The 23,090-nt window shown below is 40.7% G+C and overlaps 1 protein-coding gene across 1 annotated transcript; it reads right to left on the bottom strand.

Annotated features, from left to right (window-relative positions):
• Window positions 1-991: 991 nt before the first annotated feature.
• On the bottom strand, window positions 992-22,534 carry paxip1 (PAX interacting (with transcription-activation domain) protein 1). Its single transcript, XM_037084780.1, has 23 exons — window positions 22,323-22,534; window positions 18,898-19,032; window positions 17,500-17,543; window positions 17,249-17,312; window positions 15,903-16,013; window positions 15,721-15,796; window positions 14,349-14,879; window positions 12,297-12,409; window positions 11,303-12,119; window positions 10,084-10,178; window positions 8,712-8,807; window positions 8,084-8,221; window positions 7,185-7,306; window positions 6,251-6,435; window positions 5,826-5,869; window positions 4,789-4,856; window positions 4,553-4,655; window positions 4,191-4,359; window positions 3,750-3,850; window positions 3,381-3,515; window positions 3,066-3,141; window positions 2,020-2,080; window positions 992-1,294 (listed from the first exon to the last, which is right to left on the bottom strand). The coding sequence occupies exons 1-23, from the start codon at window positions 22,401-22,403 to the stop codon at window positions 1,279-1,281; spliced, it is 3,381 nt and encodes a 1,126-aa protein (XP_036940675.1). The 5' UTR covers window positions 22,404-22,534; the 3' UTR covers window positions 992-1,278.
• Between the last annotated feature and the right edge of the window lie 556 nt (window positions 22,535-23,090).

The following is a 23,090-nucleotide window of genomic DNA, read 5'->3' as shown; positions in this document are numbered from 1 at the left end:
TTCACAACAGTATTTATTTACTGACAACTTGCACTGTTACTGAAAAGCCTCCGTGTTGCTGGTGAGAGACCACGCTACTGGAAAGATACACAGCATTTTAAAAAAGAAACAGTGCCTCATTGGTGCTTTTATGATGGTGGTGGAGAGCGCTGACTGTCATGTTGCTCATCACAACAGTTTGGTTAAGATCAGGTGATTGTAAAGGCCTAAAGCTTACGATACACACACTATTGAATCCTCATCAGATGCTTTGTATGAGACTCTGCATTTGTTGTGTTTCTAATTTAAAGGGTTTTGTTTTTATTTCATGTGTGACCTGTATGTAGAACATGTGACCAGCAGGTTTCCCGCTGTACTGTTTTCAGGAAGACATTGTCGACTTCCATCTGTGAGGGTGAGTGTGAGTGTCACCTCTCACGTTCGTGTAAATACATGTTGAGAAGTGCTGGCAGCAGACACACATGAAATATATAGCACATGACCTTGGCTCAGGCTGTGTCTAATTCAGTCTGCTGCAGTTTTGAGGGCAGCACCACAGGCGCTGCTGCATACCCGGCTCCCACCCGCCACCCCCACCCATACATCACCCCAGGCTATCAGTCTGACAGTCAGCAATTAGAATTTCACCAGTAACTACCCCAGACCCTCATTAACAGTTAATTAAATCAAATCTTTCAGGAATTATATATGCATAAACCTGGAAGGAATACCTCCCGGAAAGCTTCCAAAACCTCAAATGGGAGAACAGAGAGAGAGCTTTTGGTTTGAAAAGCATCGACACTTTCAGCCTGGACTTTGACCCGTGAACAAAGATCGGTTATTGATTACAGAATCTTGTGTTAGTTTAATCATTTTTTAAAATTTTTTTAAGGTTCTTACTTCAGGTTTAATTTCACAAGTTGCCATTAACTATGCCTAAACAATATATATATATATTGGGGATATTTTAAAATTTTTATTTCACAAATTGGTAATAAAGGAAACAAAGACATTTTTCACAAACAAATGTAGATTTTAATCCAAAAAGCAGCGTATACAAGCTAAAGCCTTCACACATTCTATTTGAAAAACAGGAAAAAGTTAAAATCCTCCATAATTTAAACATTCATTTCACAAAAATAACATCAGTTTATTTATTCTCAAACATGTAAGAAAAAGCTACAAAATTACTGGAGATCTAACATAGAAAACTCAGCGTGGCTGGACTGTACACAGGCGGCTTCCTGATCTGTTCCTCCTCCTCTTCCTCGTCCTCCTGATGCCATCGTTGCTTCACCGTCAAGTGAACTTGTACGTGTGACTGTCAAGGAAACTTACATTTGGCCACAAAAAATATTAGTGCCGTCACAGAAACAATACAGGTGACAAAGTCTGAGGCCAACACACCAGAAGCATCTCCGCAGTTTTTTTCAAGATGCCCAGTAACGGAAGCTGTTAAAGAGTGAGACATCTGACTTCCTTTCTCATCTCTGTTGAGAGCTGCAGATGCGCAGAGCCAATCAGACAGCTGACAGGCACGGAAGCACTCCAGTGGTCACTCTTTCAAACTCAGTGCTGACTGCACTATGCTCAAGCTCTGCCTGACAGAGACAGATTTGGCAGGATGTTGGTTGGGTTTTTGACCAGTGTGAAATGGGTGTGAGAGATTCCATTAGTGGTTTAGAAGGGAGATTCCCCAGAGGGCCTAAAACCAGGGACATGTCCCACTGTGGTGCCAGCAGACGCCACATTATTTGTCCAAACTCAACTATGTCTTAGAGTAATAACCCAAACTTCACATGCATTCTAAACATGAAAGTTCATTTAAGACGAGTTTGTGTTAGCCTGTAATGCAGTCATTACCATGGTTACAGCCTGTCTGTCATGGAACAGCTTCACGTAAAATTAAGGACCTGGTCACTATTCAGGAAACACAGAATACACACACACACACACATACTGTATATACACAGATCAGCCATATCATTAAATGTACCAAAAAGCTTAGCGCCCTAAAATGTGTTTGGCTGTAAAGGATATGAGTCATAGTTGAGTTTCTGGGTGAGAACGCCTGTCAAGATGAATTCAGCATTGTGGACATCTGTACAACAAAGACAGCAGACAGCATCAGTGACACAAAAGTCATCAACACAAGTTCTAATGGAACATCATGGTTTACAGGAACAGAGTTCATGTGGTGCAATGTACAAGCAAGGTAAGAGAAAAAGAAGACTGGCAGCTAGTAAACATAGAGGTAAACCATGGAAGATTTAAAGTCTTTTTTAATGGCTTCTTCAAATATTTCATAAGGAAGGAAACAGATTTCACATTGTTTACTGGACCTCAAAGATACAGTCTTGGTGAGTAACACTGAATGTAAACTAAACTTTAGTTTGCTTTCACATTTGTCCCACATTCTACCTTCAACACAGCTAACAGTACATAATCAGTGGCATAAAACTGACCACACATACAATGTGTGTGTGCACAGATGGTCGGTATTACAATACTATCAACTCTGGATGTCCCCATGATGTTTTTCTGGCGCTTGGTGTTTGAGTCTTACATTACTGTGTAATTAAACATTATAGAGGACTGTGAGTGCAGTTAATGGGAACCTTAGTACAATAAAGGAACAGCTGAGCATAGTAAAGAAAAAAAGTAGAGCACTGTTAGTACAGTGAAACCACACAGTTGAGTACAGTAAAGACTGTGTTCTGATCAGCTTTATTTCAGCCAATACTTTTCTTTTAAAATGGATCTGCTAACCCTAACCCTTTTTTTTTTTTTTACATTTTATTTTAAAATATGTTGCAGCTAAACAGGAATTAGACTAGGGGTGTCAAACTGATCCAGTAAAGGGCCATGTGGCTGCAGGTTTTCATTCCATGGCTGATTGGTTGGCTGATCCAAATCAGGTGTGTTCTAGCTTGGTTGGAATGAAAACCTGCAGCCACATGGCCCTTTACTGGATCAGTTTGACACCACTGAATTAGACTGTGTGTGTGTGTGTGTGTGTGTGTGTGTGTGTGTGTGTGTGTGTGTGTGTGTGTGTGTGTGTGTGTGTGTGTGTGTGTGAGACTTACCAATGTTTTTTAAGAAGTATTCTCTACAGAGGTGGAGGTCATTGTCACAGGAAATTATGATGATCTCTGGAAGGTTCTGTAACAAAAGAGCAAGAATGTAGTATTTAGAATGAAGCCATACTTTTTGTCAATTAACTAGAGGCATTTCAGTCTGCGTTTTTTTTTTAAGTTTATTATTCATGCCTATTGCTGAGTTACTTACTACTTATTATCATCATTATTCCTCAACCGCATCACCTACCATCAACTGCAAGGGCTTAAAAACAGTCAAACTTATATAGAAAATGATTTAGTGGCTTAAGTATTTTAAAGGACCTTGTTCTGTTTATGCTCCATGATCTTTCTGTAGGAGGGCTGTTTGGCCAGCAGCTTTCCTCCAGCACTCTCCAGGATGGACTTCATGGTGCTGAGGCTGGGGCACATCCCTGGGGTGAGGTAGAAATACTTCCCCTACATCACCCATCACATGACAGAGGGACACAGAGTGGCCAAAAGGACAGGGACAAAATACATTAATCAGAATCAAACCAAGTATACAAATGTTCACCTCTGTGAATGATTTATTCCCAATATTCAGCAAGCGGTAGAGGAAAGACAACAATTATACTGTGTTCCTGCCTGAACCCGTCTTCCCATCAGTTTAATGCTGCTGAAGTCCTGGTTTCAGAGTGGAGCTTATCTTACCTTGAAGAGTGGCGCACTGTTGGCTCGCTTTAATGACTCCTCCAGACTGAAGCCAAACAACACCTCCGCCTCTGCATCCCTCAGAGTGTGACCCTGCTCATCTGCAACACACATACACATATGCACACATTAGTTACGACAAATAAAGTACAATATATAGAACATTTTCTGGTTATATTTTGTAATTTCACACAGAATGAATTAACTCTTAAGTAATTATGTTGGGTACAATCTGAATGGTCACTCCTACTGCTCCACAAAAAATAACTGAATATGGAAAAAATAACTGGTACATGAAAAAGAGGAACAATAAAACATAGTGACAAGAAGAGAAAGAGGAAGACTTAAAATGGCAAACTGAAGCCAAGGATAAAGATACAGATAAGAGTTTTCTTGCAGTTTCAGCCCTTACATAAAGCACACAAACACACACACACATACCCACAAACTTCTGGCTCCTCCAGCTTTCCTCCAGCCACTCTGGAGTGACTATGTATTTGACCACAGACATTGCAGTGAGGAACTTGACGGTCCGAGTCACCTTACTGGCTACAAGGTGGGTGGCTTCCTGACTGCTGTCTGCTACTTCACCACCTAAAGCATGTAACCTCTGCCGGGGAGGAGGAGATGAGGACAGGCATCATAAGACAGTGACAACATTTAACAGCAGAAGACAACAGAGAAGCTAATGTTGAGATTTTAGACACAGAAGGTTAATGCCCTTAATTTCACGCGTGAGAGAGACATTAGCATTCTCTATAATCGTTGTTTAAATGATACACCTTTATGACGTCTGACTTTACCTTTGTGTACTGCTGTACATGTGAGGGCTCAAAACCTGTGAACATGACTCGAGGGGTGGACTCAGGGGGGAGCTTTTTACTGGGGGACTGGATCTCTTCCACTCTGCACACAAGAGATTGTACTTTTATCCACAACATCATCATCAAGTGGTCATCTGCAAAGTTGATGTTTGGTCCAACTCTGCAGTTTCATGTTGACAACCAGCGGAACCTGTACCCAGATCTGTTGTACTGACCTGGCTTTCTTGTTTGCAGGCTGGTTTGTGGAGTCTGTCATCTTCTGTTTCTTAAGCAGCTGGAGACTCTAAACATACAATCAGATGAGCCAAAAAAGCATTCACATGAAAGTTAAGTAGTGCAGCATCATTTACTGCATGTTTGCATCGCATCTCTTCTCCTTGGGCCAATTTTTTAATCACACTGTCCATTTGGGGACAATCATGGAGGGTTGTTCCTTTTTTGTTGGAATAATGGAGGCAAACCAAGTTTCACAGCCTTATTAAGAGCAGTGTGTTCCACACATAAACGTTACTGTGGCAGGCCACTAAGGGCCCATTGCCTATTAACACCTGCCCAAATATATCTAGTAACCCATTATAACATTTTATTTTATTTTGTATCTGTCTGAGAGAACAACACCATCCGAAATCTATTAAGTGGTGGACAACCTGCCCTGAGTGAAGAGTCACCTCCTGTTTACTCTCAATCACACATGCACTGTGCGAAGAGAGACACTCTCTGGTTTTACTTCCCTCCTATAAATGCAATGATTGTGATGCAGTCTCTTCTATTTAATGTAGCCCGTCCTTTCCCATTGTTTGGTACAAACTTGTAAGTGCTCCTGGTTGTTGTGATGCCTCCACAACATGCTACCGCCACAACCTGCTGTTATGACATAGGCATCAAGGGTGAAATAATCCACAACACAAGGTGATTTGAACTTCTGATGTGAAGATTCCGACCACATTATCATCACCATATTGTTGCTGTGCCTATGTACACCCTGGTATAAACTGGTATAAAAATAACTGCGTCAAAGTTCTCTTAATTTGTCTAGCATGAAGAAATTTACAAACTTATCTAAGAAGATAAATGACCTTGTAATTTGTAGACAAGCTATTTAAGTGATTCTGAAGAAAGACAGTTGATTTTTTGAGTCTTATTTTCAGGTTGTCACATATCGACCCATGGGTAGAACAGGTACAACAAAAGAGGAGCTGACTAATGAGAAATATTTTTAACACACCAAATCACAGACATCAATAAAACTCACCGCCAAAGCTTCAGGAGATACTTTTATCGGTGTTCTCCAAGCAGCTACAAAGAAAAACAGAAGCCAATGTAAGACAGTTCCTTGTGTATACATACACACACATATACATCAAGGCATAAAAGGCAATTAAAACAGACACAGTGATGTTTAAATTACTTCAGAAATTTATAATATTAAGCGGAAGGTTGTTTCTCATTCTCATGTCATGTAAAATTGCACACATGTATGTATGTTCATACCATATAACACTTTTGCCTGCATGCATGTGGGATAATCCACAAAAAGATGTGCAGCTCCACGAGGGATTCTGCCTGCCTCGCTGTGTGATATTTCATCTTATTTGTTAACTGGCCCATTATAATTAAGTCAATATTCCACATATAATAACTGTCTGTATTAGTCATAATATATCAAGCTTTACATACCTAGCAGGTTGTGGACCAGCTGTGGGTTAGGCAGAAGTGGTTCAGGGTGTGTATAGATGGAGTATCTGCTGTGCTGAATCTGTCTCAGTGCTTCAAAGTTCCCCAGCAGTATATCACACAGCCACTGGGCATTTACACATGGGATCTTCCATTCCTTGGCCTTTTCATATTTCAGCCCACTGGGTCTAAAGAGAGACCAGCAAGATGTTCATATCACCGACACTGTACAGCAGATAACAAACTGGATGGCAGAATTGATGGTTCAAATCCCAATATTCGATACAGGTGACATACTGTTAAGTTGTGGTCAAAATAGTTATAGTGGTAATTTATACATGCTTGTAAAGAACATTTATATCATGGCAGCCCTAAACCAAGAACTTCTACAACTCTCATTTTTCTCCTCTTAAGCTGTTCTGAGTGATTCTGATTGATACCAGCTGCTGACTTTTTTGGGCCTGTTTTAATAGGACCTGTTTGATACAGCCATTAGACTCAGTCACAAACACTACAATGGGAAAGTCTGAAGAGCTCAGCACTGATCTGAAAGAGCACATTGTTGTCTCCCATCCATTTCAAAGCAGTTACAGGTCCCAAGATCAACTGCACAAACAGCTTTCTGTCAGTATAAAGTGCATGACACAGTTTTGTCAATGCCACGAGCAGAAAACACCAACTATCACCTGCTGCTGAGAGAAAACTGGTCAGGATGGTCAAGAGTCAACCAAAAAACACAACTGTAGATCTCATTATGTGCTCTTTAGGACTACTTTATCATTGTATGTGAAGATCTACAGTGAGGCCACACTCATAACATTTGTGAAGTTAGAAATGTCTTGGCTGCCTTATGGTAAGTGTGTATAGAGACCGACTATAATCTGGACAGCTGGTAGGTCATCTTGCAAAGTGGTGCTTTTGTGCAAGACAATCTTACTCTTTGCAGATGAGGACAGTGTTACTGCGACACAGATATCCAGTGTATCTGGCACCAGCCAGATAAGCCATCAACTTCAGGTCATCCCTGTCAGCATCCACAAAACCTGTCACTGATATTATCTGCAAGGAAAGACAGTGACAGAGAAAATGATTTGGTGAGTGCAGAGTCAGGAAACAGAAGCTCAATGATAAAATGGTTAAAAAAAAAAAAAATACCACAGTCCTTCCAACCATTTTCTGTAAGAGTAACATAAGATTAACTCACTACCATAAATTCCCACTGACTCTAATTGTGTAAAAGTTAAAACAGGCCAAGTGTGGCCAGCGACACTGTCGCTGAGTCATTCTTGAAAGTTGAGGCCAGTATGTCACACCCATAAAAAGTGACAAGCGCCAGGCATCATTTTCAGGGTTTGATGGCTGCCTTCCATTAAAAATGATCTCTGGCATGATGCTTTGACTGCGCTGATCTGACCACCCATTAAGTAAGCTGTAACTGTATCAAATATGTATCTTGTCAAAGATATTATTAGGGATTTTCAATGACAGAATATATGGATCTAGATAATGCAAGATTGACACACAGAGTTATATTCCCTTCAAATACTACTGTTAGACTTAAATGATTCAGGTAAAACTCAAGGTCAGATGAGAATTCTAAAAATCACAATCACATGAAGACTTGTTGAATTACCTGAAATGCTGCAGACTCAAACACAAAGTAATCACAAACATTTGCAAAATATGGCAATAAGAAAACAAAGACATTTCCTTGATTTAAAAGTAACTGTAGCTCTTTACGGTCAGTGCCTTCATCAAGTCCACAAACAGATTTCTAGCTGGTAACCAAAGGGTTTTTAAATCAAAGTAGCAGTTGTTTGTGGGAACTGGACCTACATGCTGAGAGCAAGGTTTCGCGCCAGGAGGAAAGGCAAAGGGCAAATGCAATGTCCGATGAGGAGGAACCACCCTCTTCCTCTTCAGTACAGTGTTGAGCCAGTGTGCTGTTACACATCGCTTCCCATCTCTGAGTGCCTGGAAGAAGAACCACCAGAAATATCAACAAGAGTGGCAAAGATGCCAAGGTTTTCATCAAATTAATCTAAACTAAATCAAGAAGCAGAGTAGCTTGATATTCATCATAATGTCCTCGTCTATAGACGCAGACGCTACAATTATTAACTGAAAGTCTGCTCTGTACAGCAATAACAGAAGAGTCATAGCTCAGAGTAGCAGGAGTCAGGTTAACTTATAAAGTGACATGAATAAGGGCTGACTGACAAGACGATGGCAGAGGATTTGGTGTCAGAAGCAAAAGGGCCCAAGCCTGTATTTCCAGATGTATACCCAATGCTAAAAGGGAACCTGAAAACTTGAATAAGGCAGTCTGTAAACCTTGCCTGTATATGCCAGCATCTGCAGGGAACACTTTCTACCGATTGAATATGAATGACGATTGCTTGATTTATAAGTTGGATGAAATCTTGTGTGAAAGTGTCTTTTCTGGAGAATTGCTAACACTTACCTGTACATACATGTTGCTGACTTGACTTTCACATAGCAGATGTGTGCAACGGCTGGTCAGGGTGGGGTCAACAGACCCTCCACATGCCTGGATGACCTGAGGGAGGAGTTCAGTAAACATAAACTACTGCACAGTATCTTTTAAAAATATGGTCCCCATCTTGGATGTTATGTATGATTTTAAGGACTTTTTATGTACATGTTAAATATCAAATAGATGTCAATGACTCACAAACAGTATGTTACATCACTCACTGGTGGATATAAAAATCGATTCGCATAAGAATCTTGATTTATATATCCTATGATTCAGAGTGAGGCCAGCCTTCTTATTTGCAGAGGAAGTTATGGTCAAGCCAACCATGTTAAACACTGCTCCTCATCCTCTGTGTTGGTTTTACTGGCTGACTAAAAACCACAATGCCATCAACAGTATCGTTGCTGTATCGAGTATATAACATCATGCTGTTCACTCGTATGTGCTGTCTTAAGTGAGCGAGAACAGGATGCACTGCTTCAGAAAATAGAAGATCATTATTTGGCAGCCAATGGTGATATTGTGGTGGACTGCCACAAATAAATTAATGTGTGGGAAATACTTAAGTGAACTGATGATGCATGCTGCGCATGTGATGATCAAGTGGGTGGGGCTTTAGGGTCAGTGGTGTGTGTGTGTGTGCTATAAAATTACATTGTTGATTTAAAAAAAATAAGTAGTAGAGCCTATGTATGGGAAACACTGGCTGAAAGGTGTATAGAATAAATACACCTTTCAGCCACAACATTAAAACCACTGACAGGTGATGCAGTGGTTTAAATGTTGTGGCTGAAAGGTGTATAGAATAAATACTTTAGGAGTGGGTCTGGCAGCACCACTGTCTGTGTGCTTAAAGATGCTATAAAAGTGATGACAGAACGTTTTGTAAAAAATCATCATATTTTTGTTGAAAATTATAATATCACTATGAGAGTAACAACAAAAATACTCTTTGTTTGTAAAGCCTCTTTCATACAAGAAATGCCACTCACAATACTTTACAACAAATATAATACATGCAGTGAGTGCTTCACAAAAAATTAGACATGTTATGTTATTAACATAATGTCATGTTGATGTGATATAAGACAGAAAATTACAGTAGAAGTATACTGCAGCAGTGCAAGCACCTTGTGGTGGAACATGGGATAGCAGTGATTGGCAGCTCCCTCAAGGTCCTAAAATGTGATCTGTAACCAGCTGGTGGTATTATTGTAAACCACAGGAAAATTTGGGCAAGTATTAAAGTAGCACTAGTAAAGATTGGATACCACCCAGGCATATGCACTAGTTCAAAAGAAAGACTTTTATCTTTTCTTTTTATTGTGTGACTAACCCTCTTCCATGTGGCCAGGAGTTGTTTGTCAGCCATCTGTTCCGGGTAGTCAGAAATAGCAAACCAACAGCCCAGAAGGAAGCCATCCTGTGGAACTGAAAAATAGACCAGAATGAAATTACACAAACAGATCTGCACCTGTAACTGTGTTCTTTGTTTTTTTTGTTTGTTTTTTTCTTAAAGTAGAAATTAAGGTTCTAACAACATTATGTGTAAAAAAATCTTCTCAAAAATTTCAGAGGTCATTATCAAATCCTCATCATCATCACTCACTCTCCATATTATGGTGATTCAATTTAAAGATGCATTTTTTCCACTCTGCTTTTAGTGAACTATGCTAATTGGGGGCAGGAATGCTGACGTTGCTATTTTACCACAACAGCAGTTTTAATTACTATTGTTGCTATCATTATTGTACTGTTTGGTGAACACTTTCGTGTCTTTGATATTGGAAGCCATTGACAGACAGCATCTCCTTGCCACCTCTCTACTTATCCCCATTATCCAACACTTGACAATAAGGTTACATTAATAAACATTAGTTAATGGGGTAGTAAGCATTAACTAGCAGTCAACTAACAATTAACAGTGTCAAGTAATCATTTACTAATGGTCCATCCAGCCAGCATCTGTAACTGCTTATCCTTTTCGGGGTCACATGGAACTAGAGCTAGAACTAGATCCCAGTTGACATTGGGCAGGATAAGTTGCCAGGCCTGACATATAGAGAGCAACAAACATTCATGTGCACATTCACACCTATTGACAATTTAGAGTAACAGATTAACCTAACTTTTGAATTTTGGATTGTGGGAGGAAGCCAGCCCTGCCCCAGCCCGCTGACAAAAACTAGAACCTTCTTGCTGTGAGGTAACAGAGCTAGCCACTTTGCACATGCTGCCCATTTATTTACCTACTAATGTTGTCCAATGTTGATTTAGGTGTAAATTCACGCTTTACTTAACAGTTTATTAATAGCAACAATAACAAGGACATATGAATTTACCATAACTTAGCAGAGTAATAAATATTAACTGGCAGTCAATTAATTGTTAATTGCTTACTGACATGCTGACGTAATGCATTATTTTCTGTTGCTGTGTTTGTGTCTTACTGGTAGCTTACCTGCTACTAGACTCATAGTAATATTTACCAATACAAAACAGTATGGCCTTGAGTGACAATAATTGTCCTTCATGCCGACCCTGGGTGTACTCACTGTCTTGTCCTGGCTCGTGTCCAAAAAGTTGAGGGATGTGAGGAGGCTGCTGGAGCTGAGGCTGCAGAGTCGTCGTCTGCTGCTGCTGCTGCTGCTGCAGGGCCTGCTGGTTCTGATGCTGCAGAGCCTGCTGTTGATTCTGTAGGTGCTGTTGCTGCTGCTGCTGCTGCTGCATTTGCTGCATGTGTTGCTGTTGTAGGAAATGCTGTTGCTGTTGCTGCTGCTGTAGATGTAACTGCTGTTGATCTTGCTGTTGTTGCTGTTGCTGTAACATCTGCATGCGTTGTTGCTGTTGAAACTGCTGTAGCTGTTGCTGCAACACCTGTTGCTGCTGCAGCTGCTGCAAACCAGGCCGTAGGAGCTGGTGGGGCCGCAGCTGCTGCTGGGGGAAGGCATGCTGCTGCTGTGGCTGCTGTGAAAACATCTGTTGTTGGTGCATTTGCTGCTGCTGTTGCTGCAGAAACTGCTGCTGCTGCTGTTGGGGCAACTGTGGGAAACCGTGTTGTTGTACACTCTGTGACTGTTGCTGTTGATGTTGTTGCTGTTGGTGATGTAGCTGCATCATCTGATGCTGCTGCTGGAGGTGCATCATGGGGTGCTGTTGTTGCTGTGGTAACTGTTGGTGTTGTTGCTGGCCAGCCTGGTGTGACTGTTGCTGTTGCAATAATTGTTGCTGTTGCTCTGCTGTAATTGGCTGGCTTACCAGTTTGGACTGATTGAACAAAAGAGTATTGGTACTGTTAGGGGCTTGGGCATTGCTCTGATTGGTCTGCTGCTCCAATGGCTTTGTCTGACTGCCTGTCAGATTCTGGATGATCTGTAATAGAGGACAGCAAAGAAGAGGTTGAAATGTACAGAAAGTATAAAGTCAGTGTTTTCATCCCAAACTCATCACTTATTATGTTCAGTAATATTAGAAACAATTAGGGAAAAAAGAGCAGGGGCACCAGTATTTTGTTATAAATTTGTGCAGAGAAACAGTGGCATTTCATACATGTGCTATGTTGGCAGGTCGATTGGCTGGCTGGATGTCAGAGTTGTTGGTGATGTTACGAAGGGTTCTAGCAGCTGAGCTCCACCCAGTGATGCCCTCTGGAACCGAAACACCTAAAAAGCAGAAAGAGATAAAACCTTCAACAACAGGATACTGTGTTTGCAAATGCCAGCTTGATATGATGAAACAACATATAAAAATGTAAGAAAAAATATCAATCTGTTTTTTCATTATAAAGGGGTTTAGTTCTCTTCTTCCCGAGAAAACAAGCTTTATTATCCCAAAATACAGCATAATTAGCCCGTTATCACAAGAAAAACAAAAGGTGGTTCCTCTTATTTCTTATTGTGTCTCTCCAAAATCAGCAGTGCTATGCCAGCATGCAAAGATGCATCTTAACAACTGTATTATTTGATGTAAGCTGTAAATGTCAGCTCAATGAGTGCCCATTGATCAATGCAGGGGCTGTACTTGAACCCTATTTATATACATACATTATGATACTACACAAACACCCATCGATGTGCCCACTTTCTTTTTCCTTGTGTCAACAAGACCTCTTCTGGTCGTAGCCTACTGTACACTAACACGTTGTCTTTAAGTTGGTCACTGTATGCAACAGGGATGTAACCATACCAAACACTCACGGTACGATTTTGTCACAATATATAGTCCACGGTATGTTATTATTAAGATATGACTTGAAAAATGTCCCTAAAAGATAAATGTGACGTGCACAGCATTCATTATTTGTTTTCAATGTGTTTTTACTTTTTACTTGAGGTACATCTACTTTCCTTCTTTAGTAAAATGACAGTAGCGGCCATCTACGCATGTCTAAACAGTAGCCATTGGACTATGTACAGTTATAAAACAATACAGCAGCCAGTGGCGTGTAGCAATCCCTCCGTCCTTCTGATTTTAAAAATCTGGAGACTGCAAAGCTGCAGTGTCTCTGGGCTGGTTAGGCGAAGCAGACAAACAGTCGGGGGAATAGTGGGGAAACTACTGCTCATGATCTGCTGCTTGCTCCACCTAATGAGCCAAAAGTCACTCTTGCATTGAAAAGCAGCTCCAGAGAATGAGTTAAGAGGTCAGAGTGTTACTACTAGGGCTGCCCAATAAATCAACTTTTTATCGTCATCGCAATATAAACACACCACGGAGCAGTCCTTGTGTGCATATGTGCTCCCCACAATTAGTGACGGAGCTGCTATATGGACTTATTTTGGATTCAGGAGAGACGATGTGCTACAAACACAGGTACCACCTGCAATACAACCATGAAAACCCACACGAACAATTCAAAACTAACCTTAGCCAATCATTAACTGTATAGTTAATAATATGTAAACTTCAATATCTGTTCATTTATCGCAAGTTACATCGTCATCGCAATACTGAACAGTGTTATTGCACACATCACCACAAAAAACAGACATCAACTGAGCGTCTGTGAGCTAACAGTTTGACGAAGCCAATCAGAGGCATAGTAGGGAGAGTCTTATGAGAGCGAGCCTGTCATCCTGTGCAGTACGATTGCATCCACTGCTATTCAGACAAAACAAGATGACAAGGAGCAACAGTAGAATGCATCCATACCCATTTCCCTCATTAGATCCATACATATACATGCTAAATAGCCATGTGGTAGGTTGGTAGGCAGTAGAAATTTGGTGCATCATTACATACATATGAGACTGATTCAGATGGATGAAATTTCAATTGTTTTATTTTCAATTGTATATTTTTTGGGCCTTTTGTCTTTATTGACAGAACAGCTGAAGACATAACAGGAAACAGGATGAGAGAGGAAGTGACACGCATCAAAGGGCCCCAAGCCAGGACTCGAACCCGAGGCCGCTGCAGCGAGGACAGAGCCTCTGTGCATGAGACGCCTGATCTACCAACTGAGCTAAACCGCGCCCCGAAATTTCAATTGTAAAGTTACAACTCTAACAGAATCTGACATACTGTACCTTGTTGTAAAAGGGTTGCTTGCTTGCTTAATAGGAGCAAGTGTGCAACCTTTGGAAGAGCTGACATACTGACCTTGCTGTGTGGTGTGAATGATGGCAGCAGCAGCAGCTGCACGAGCCTCTGCAGGCATGGCTCCCCCGCTGCCTGGTACAGGAGGCACAGTGGCACACAGATTAATCAGCCCACTGCCTGTAGATGACACTGAGTCTTTACTGCCAGGTGGCCCACCCCGTCGTCTGGCTGTGCCTGTTGGATTAGGAGGGGTTGGAGTTGCAACTTCAGCCGGCGTCCAGTTGAGGTTGGTGCCCTCCTTCTCAGTTGAAGAATCATCGTCAGAGTCGTCAAACATAAGCTCGCTGCTGCGCTCAGGTTTGCGGGGAGAGACTGGGAAGATGGAGTTCAGTTTTTTTGGTCCTGGTCGTCTGTGAGGGCTTGACTCCTCGCCAGATGAGCCACCACTGGACAGCCGGGATTGCCGGGGGCTGTAGCTTCCATCTGAATGGGAGCGCTGGTCATATGACTCTGCTTCACTTTCCTCGTCTTCCTCACGCTCCACACATGTGAGTCTGGGGTGATAGGTTGCCTCATCTTTCCTACTTTTGTCTGCAAAGGATAGAAAGGGTCAATAAGTTACAACTGTTGACATTTATATTTTTTAAATATCTTTTTATGGATGAATTAATTACAAAATATGCGTTTAAGTAACATAATTAATTGTGCTCTATAACGCCCCTTGACCAGACTTCATTGAACACGTTCCCTTCACATTCAACTACAGTTTTATAAATGATGATGGAGGCAGATGACTAATACTGCTGAGCATACTAAATAGAAAAGTCCCAATCCAGCCAGTGTTTCTAACCGTCTTAATGATATGTTCTTTCTCAAATAGTATCATCACTACCAGACTGCCTTTTCAGTATAATAAACATAATTAGGATGGATAGCAACTTGCTCCTGCAGACGTGCTTGCAATCACCCAAGGTTAGCAACTGAAGTTTAATTTGCTCTGCAGGTAAAGGTGTGCAATATCCTTTTAAGCAGCTCAGAGGGTGGGATGTCACAGTCAAACAGCCACAAAGTGATGCTGTGTCTGATAATGCAGATAACTGCTGACACAACTACTGAACTGAGCCAGTACTGCAAAAACAAGTGCTTGTCCAAGGAACCAATGAACTTGAAGAAAACGTGCAAATTTGCAATTTCAAATTTGTAGCTGTTTATGAAAACCGTCTTGTAAAAAGATAACACTCATGATGGCTTTACTGACATTCAGTTACGCACAGAAATGATCAAAACATTTTCAAGATGATTGCCAACATGGCTGACTTTATGATGTAGCTCAACACTGTTTTGAGACTGACCAAAATTTGAGTAATAGCCAACGGAAACTAAAAGGTAAACCTAATGCATAAACGACCCAGATCGGCAGCTCTAACATTACCTCTGACAGAATCGGTTATCCAGTCCAGGGTGACAATCTTGATACCAGGGTGTTTCAGGGCACACTCAAACTTAGCCTGGGGAAAGTGCAACCAAAAAATAAATGGTATATTATGAAGTGACCAAATTCATACATTAACATGGTGATCAATCAGGGAAATTACACACTGAACATTCACTTACCCCCTTTGGTTCCTTCACCACTAAGTGGGTAACCTTCTTGTTGAGGTTAAGCTGACATTCCCCTCCATAAAAGGTTATGTAGGCCCACAGTGCACTGAGATCATCTGGAAGCTATGCACCAACACACAATGTGATGATTAGTCGATTATTAAACAATAGTGACAAAGACATGTTTTTTTTAGTACTGTTAGCTCATTCATGTAGAATTTTTTAAATTCTAAGTTTGAAATACTTTTCCAAAACCACATAGTGCACATTTAAGTTATGAAAATGCACTTTAATGTTTCATTGTGTGTGTTCCCCTTTAGCCAGGCCGGTTGAAGTCGCTTACTGCTTATCTAATGAAGAAATACCAGCTGGGCTTCACTGAAGCTTACAACAGATTGAAAAGTGTCAAACAACTTTAACCCTTTTTGAAGGTCTGCTGGAGTTTGTAACCTATACAGGAGGGCAAAGTCATAGCACCCCGTTGTGGGGGGGGGAAATGACTTTTTTTTTTTTTTTTAAAACAGAGATGTACTCCAATTACGGCCAGATTTGATAAGATACGTCGTCCAGGCTGGCTCTGCTCTATCACGGCAGTGGTGGTCTAAGTGTTTACTTCCACTGGTTCTGCACGACGCAGCAATTGAGCTGAATTCAGCACAGAGCAGGCAGGAAGTCACACACCGAAACAACAATATAACATAACGGTTAATTTTCAAAATAAAACCCTCCTTTTTGACACCAGAACAAAACTCTCTGGAAAGAGACAAATACAAGCCCTTCTTCTAATCCATCGGTTGGGGACACTTCTCGTTGTTGTGTTTATAACACATAACGATAACAGCCATTGTGCGCGATTATGTAATTATTGCGGAAATTCCTCGGTCCAGCACCTCCAGCTGTCTGGCAGTGCTGCACCGTGCCGGACTCAAAACGCAGACAAAGCAAAACCATACCGGTGCCAGAACGCAATGGACATGTGTGGCAAAAGGAAAAGACATGTTTCGATACTTAGTTGCAGGTTTTTTGTTTTACACTTCTGGTTTAGCGCCGAGCTTACCTGGATAGAGCTCTTCCAGACATTCCAATTTTACTGGACTGAATGGCTCAAATTCTGATAGTGAAACGAGCGATTCCACGGGGGTTGGGATGCTCAAAACATGCATCCACTGTTTTACAGTCAATTTTTTTGTAAGCTCATGCTTGAAATATTAAAATTGAAAACTAAATACCTACCCAACAATTGAATATCTGAATAGCCGAATATTTGGGTCCAGCATTTGATATATCACTCAGTAATGAATAATATAGCCAAGTCAGACAGACAGATAGATGCACACACACAAACTTACAACACTTACCCTGGGAAGACAAGCGGTCACACCAAAGAATATCTGTCCTGATTCTGGGGAGAATCCGGTTACTCTGCAGTGTTCATGGTTATGGAAAAACAAGGTTTTAAACAAATCTAACACTTGAAACCAACAGATCCCCTACAACACCCCTCTGAAATTTCTATAATTCTAAACATTAATAGTATAATATTTTAAACAATGTTCTAGTTTCAATGACATCAATTTAAGGTTCTCTGGACTTGATGGTGGAAGGATACGGTAACAGGTCTCCACATCTGACTGAGAGGATCACCCAGGATGGCTGGAAAACATTAACAGAACAATAAATTAATGACAGATCCTGCTTCTCTTGTGTGTGGCTTTGAATTATTGACCAGCCGATCATTGGCTGATCTGATACTTAGCATTTTTTGGATTATCATAATCTGTACCTCTTTTTTCTCATTGCTGATAATTACAATTACATAATACTGCAGGACTTTTACTTTACAGTTTTATTTGTCTGCATCTGCATAGTAAGTAGTTAATAAAGTTAAGTACAACACATACCTCTAAAATATAGGAGAGTCCAAGTATAAAGTAATGAAAAAAAAATTAAACCCTGAGATTTTCACTTCTACTACAAATGTATATGGGTTCCAAATATTGGTTATCAGTCTCTGTTAGGCCTGACAATATGGCTGAAAAGTCTATCCCAATAGTGAAGTTTCACACCGACTGATACCATCAGCACTCATTTTCTAACCTCATGCCATTCTGTCACATGGTGATGGTACAACTGAACTTGAATGTAACTAGTAAACTTCAATCATGCAAAGTTCACTGTTGCTAAGGCATTGAGAGATTTTACGTCCAGCATTTTTCTTCCTTCACTGTACAAGCTCTTCATCCCAGCATGCAGCCAGAGATTTCTGCCTGAAAAAATGTAGGGCTACATTGTTGCAGTTTTTGGACTCACACACAGCACTGCTCCACAGTGTACTATATGATTCTGTGACTGTTGTGATATGGGGGAAGAAGTTATTGCAAAATCTTCTGACTCTGATGCTCTGACAGATGCCAGGAGTACATAGAGATGATGGGAGGGGTCAGGTACTATCTTAATATTGTTTTCACATTGCAGCTTTAAGATAAAACATTTATAGACTCCACACTTGTCAGAGTTGGACGGCAAAACTGCACCTCCTCAGATCTTGGCTGATTAGCTGTGCTTGCTGTTATTATTTATGGTTGCGACCATGAGCTCCAGGTGAAAATGGCTAAGATTATTCGTAACTGTTGTGAGGCAGAAGTCATGCTCAGTATGGGTCTTCATAAAATAAGTTAATAAAATCCGACATGTCCATTTTATAAAAGTACTCTGAGAGATTATTTTTCACTCTCTGATGATCTCCCTACAACATCCAATCCAATCCTCCTCCAGAAGTAACGTTAGCCTAATGTCGGCCTTCAATTTAAAGCATGGGAGCACCATCGCCCAAACATACAAGAGCAGAGTTTTATCTTGGGGATAACTGCTCCTGAATTCAGTACCAATCGTAATCTTAATAGGTGGAATGGTTGAAATTAATAACACTGTCTATTAACTACAGAAAGACAAATTAAAAATGACATCACGCCTAACCTTGGTAAACATAGTGGGGCTTAATCCTTACCTTGACAACAGGGAGGTCAAAAACCTCTCTTGATTCGCCCACCTCAGGGTTGTCCCCATCTTCTGCAATGATGTGAGTGGCCAGAGCATTGTAAGAAACCTCCTTCCCTTTCCCTGCTTTCAGCAACTGCACCACCTGGAATATCAGCAGAGGTATCCATCAAATTCTGCTTCACACAAACATTAAAACAGCACACAAGCATGAAAGTAAAAGCATCAAAAACACCTCTAGTCGTTACTTTGATAGCATTAACTAAATAAATAAATACATACATATATACATACTAATGGTGTCATGATTTTGATTTTAAATCGAAATCGACCGAAATTAAGTCACAACCTCGAACTTTGAATTAAAAAATGGAATCTTCGATGCTGCCACACCCCCATGTCACGTCCGGTCGGCTAGCCAAGTGGAAAAACAACACACACGTGTTGAAGTGCTGCGAGTCAACCTCCTCTAACTTAGCTACTAGCTAAGCCATTAGCTATTAGCTACAGCCAGCCAGACGATAGCATGGTGTTACACCATTCCTGTTCAGCTCCAGGACCGTGGTCAGGAAGCACAGGGGAGATGATTTCCTCCAGGGTCAAAGTTTGTGTTTACCTTCAGGGTGAACCACTTTCATGTTCAGCTGGTTGGGAAATAATACCAGGGAGCTTTGCTGTATCTGGAGGAGCCGTCGCCTTTATTCACAGCCAAACTACAGCCCATACTGTACACTTTTTTGCTGTTATTACTCCTGCTACTCCTTTTACTTCTCCTTTCTCTCCCATTCATTCAGTAGTCTCAGCACATACGCACGCTCCCTCACTCTCGCTCGCCCACTCACACCTTACGCACACACACCTCACACACCGCCCTATTCCTGAAAGGGGCTACATCACTCTTACAACATTGGCAACTGCAGATGCAGGAGACCCATCAACAGAACTTGAACACCCTCCTCTTTCACCGAAATTCTTAAAAAATGTTTTAAATTTGACAATGTAGTGTGGTACATTGTGAACAAAGGTCAGATATTATATTGCACAAAACTCTAGTCTAAAAATGGCATAGCAACCTGTGCTTTCAAAAAAATAAATAAATGTAAAACTCGAGAAACGAATCTAACCGTGACTTTAGAATCGAAAATGTAATCGGATCGAAGATTTGGAGAATCGTGACACACCTAATACACACAAACATACATACATACAAAGTGTAAAAGGCGTAAAGGCTAACATCTGTGCTAAACAGAATAATAATAAGTGGTTGTAGGGCTCTGCACTCCACTGTGGTTGCTGTTCCTGGGGTATGGTGTTAAATAAAGCCCAGAACATTTTTTGTCAAATACTTTTAGTCACAGCACATTTAACCTCCGACCTTAGGGATATTAACTGTAATGACTTCATAATTCCATCCATTTTCTTTGGCAGGTCCTCCATCTACACACAACATTTAATCATATGATGCATTTTAAGAGAACAATCCTAGATTTCATCATATGCTGAGGTTGATTTTTCTTTTTTTGAGTGGGTGTCAGCGAGACTGTATTAGAAATAATATACTTACAACAATAAATCTAAATCTGCAGTGTAAGCCACTGAGGGCCAGATGTGTACCCACAAAAACCATGTGTACAAATGTTCCGCCACATTGGCATTATGGCACCAGTCGGCATTAATAAAGGAAAAATGTGTGGTAAGAATGTACCTCACGCATAATTCAGACCACGCATACACACGTTTCCAGAGCGATGTTTCTCGCTGCGTGTGAAATTATGAGGTTTATATGTAATCAAAGGGCTGGAAACTGACAGTGAGCCCAAGAAGGATTTCCCTAAGTGGACAATATTGTAATTCATATGTAAAATGTCACTCAATAGTGCATTTACACAAGAAACTTTCAAATCATTAGGAGCAATACAACTTTTTATTTACATCTGAGCCACCATCTCCCTAAACCTCCCCAAGCTAAATCGTGGTTTGAGATAGCAGTACTAAGGGTGATCACCTGTTTATACATGGTTTCGGTATCTTCAACAACCTGAACCTATAGAAAATCACTCAATGACAGATACTATGGAACTGATGACATTGTTATTTCAAGGAGTTTAACCTTCAGCTACATTCCAAAATGTTTTCAGCCACTATGCTGAGGACTCCGCCCATGCTCACTGCTTGGATCTGGTTACTTTCTTCTCTATCTTGAAAAAAATTCATCGGTTTGTGACGTATTGACCCTCTTAAAAAGGTCAAGTACAGAGACATTCAGCTTGGATGATTACTGTGCGTGAACTCAGCTACACCACTTTTGAACTAAACTTTTTTTCCCCCCCGAGGAGCACATGAGCTCCAAAGTGCACAAACAATTTGCCTGATTAAGGTTTTTTTGCAACCTCCGGCGACTTCTATTGCTATCAGCTGTGATGGACGATTTATAGGAACAATGTGCAGGACATGATGCACACTTTTCCTTTCTCCATGTGCTCTGATGTTTTCACAGCACAGATGACAAAGGAAAGCAATTAATAAAACATGACTTGGATATTTCACACAACCAGAAAATAATATCATTCATTCACATCTCAAACGGAGTCCCCTCAGAATCCAAAATAAGATTTGGGCTGGCCAGTGTTCACTAAGTTTACACATTTGGTGAAGACACTACAACCAGTAGAGTGTGTGGTCTCCTGCTTATTTAACATAGGATAAGCTCGCAGTGTTGTATCACTTCGCAACAAAATCCTGTTGCCTTTCACATGACTTAGTGGAACACAACAACTAAAAGGTCGCCTTTGCGTATAAACACGCTAAAAAGAGGTTGGACGAGGGACCCACTATTTGGCAGGAAGTACAGCGCTATGCCACAGGTCTCCAGTACCAGCTAGTGGAATAGCAGGGATACATGCGCAGTAAGGGGCGCCCAATTGAGCAAGATGTTGAGTTGATGCTAAATAACACCGTGCACAATCCTTTTCAAGTCCCTATATCATTACACGCCAGATCGGCGTGGGGGCTGTTAGGCGGTAGTGGTTATCGAAAACGCAAGCTAACACACGCTCGCTTTATTGTTAGTTTGAAAGGACAGTGACAGATAAACCGGAGGCTATACGCTAGCAGCTAGGGATCTGTAAAACTACGAAACTCACAGCTAATGCTAAGAGGCTGCGTTGGAAGTGCAGGACTAGGTAACCTTAGCTTATGCAAAATATTCTGTCATGTCGAGTATCATTATCACAATCCAGAACATAACTTTACAAGGCATAACGAAGGGAACGACACAACAGTGACCCAATGGCTAGCTCAATGTTTTTCATATAGCATGTCAGTCAGTTAGCTAGCTGGCTTGCTTCTCCTGCAGCACCTCAGTTAGATTGAATGATGCTAGTCAGCTATAATGCTACCAGTCCTGCTACAAGAAGCTAACGTCCGGAGCCTCACCTTTTGGTCAATGTCCCCTACCACGTAGAATTTTACGTCTTTGAAAAGTTCTTCGGAAACCTTGTTTTCTTCGTCAGACATGACTGTCCATTAATGTCATCAGAGGATATATTTTAAAACCAGTCAAAGGGTGAAGGAGTGAAGTGCCTCTCTTACAGCAGCTGGTTTGGAGCGTACAGTAAACCGGGGACAGCCGAGCGCCAAATCGCCGAGCGCGCCTTGGACTACAGCATTCTGAAACCCTGAGAGGGGGGGCCGTAAAAATATTTAGAGTTTTGTATTCATTTACTTTGTCTGTTTTAAAATCCCTTTAATGCCATGTATCGCCTAAAACACGTCTATATAAAGATGATTTAATGATAAGTAATTGTCCGAGATATTTATAAGGACGGAATTGATAATATTTGTATGTCCCCCTGTAATATGAAAATTTATGTTTTTATCTAAACGTGTAACCTAGATAATCTCAACCAGACAGTGAGGGGGAAGCGTTTCAAAATACTGTTTTATTCACAATTAACTAAAACAAAAAAAGTGAACTTACAAAAAGATACACGCTTATATTGATATCTCTTATATTGATATATTATACAAATAGGTCGGGTAAACCTAACACTGAGAAAGCAGCAACAAATGTCAGAATAAGGTTTTATGATTCTAATGTTCATCATTATTATTTCTTACTGGAACTCATAGGGCCGATATTAAAACAATATTAAAAGAATAATATTAAAACAAATTAAAACAATAATATCAAAATATAAAACA

Source organism: Acanthopagrus latus, chromosome 21, assembly GCF_904848185.1.
Source record: "Acanthopagrus latus isolate v.2019 chromosome 21, fAcaLat1.1, whole genome shotgun sequence".
NCBI classification, from domain to species: domain Eukaryota; kingdom Metazoa; phylum Chordata; class Actinopteri; order Spariformes; family Sparidae; genus Acanthopagrus; species Acanthopagrus latus.
Note: the sequence above shows the minus strand (reverse complement) of the source record. Positions and strands in the feature narration are given on the sequence as shown.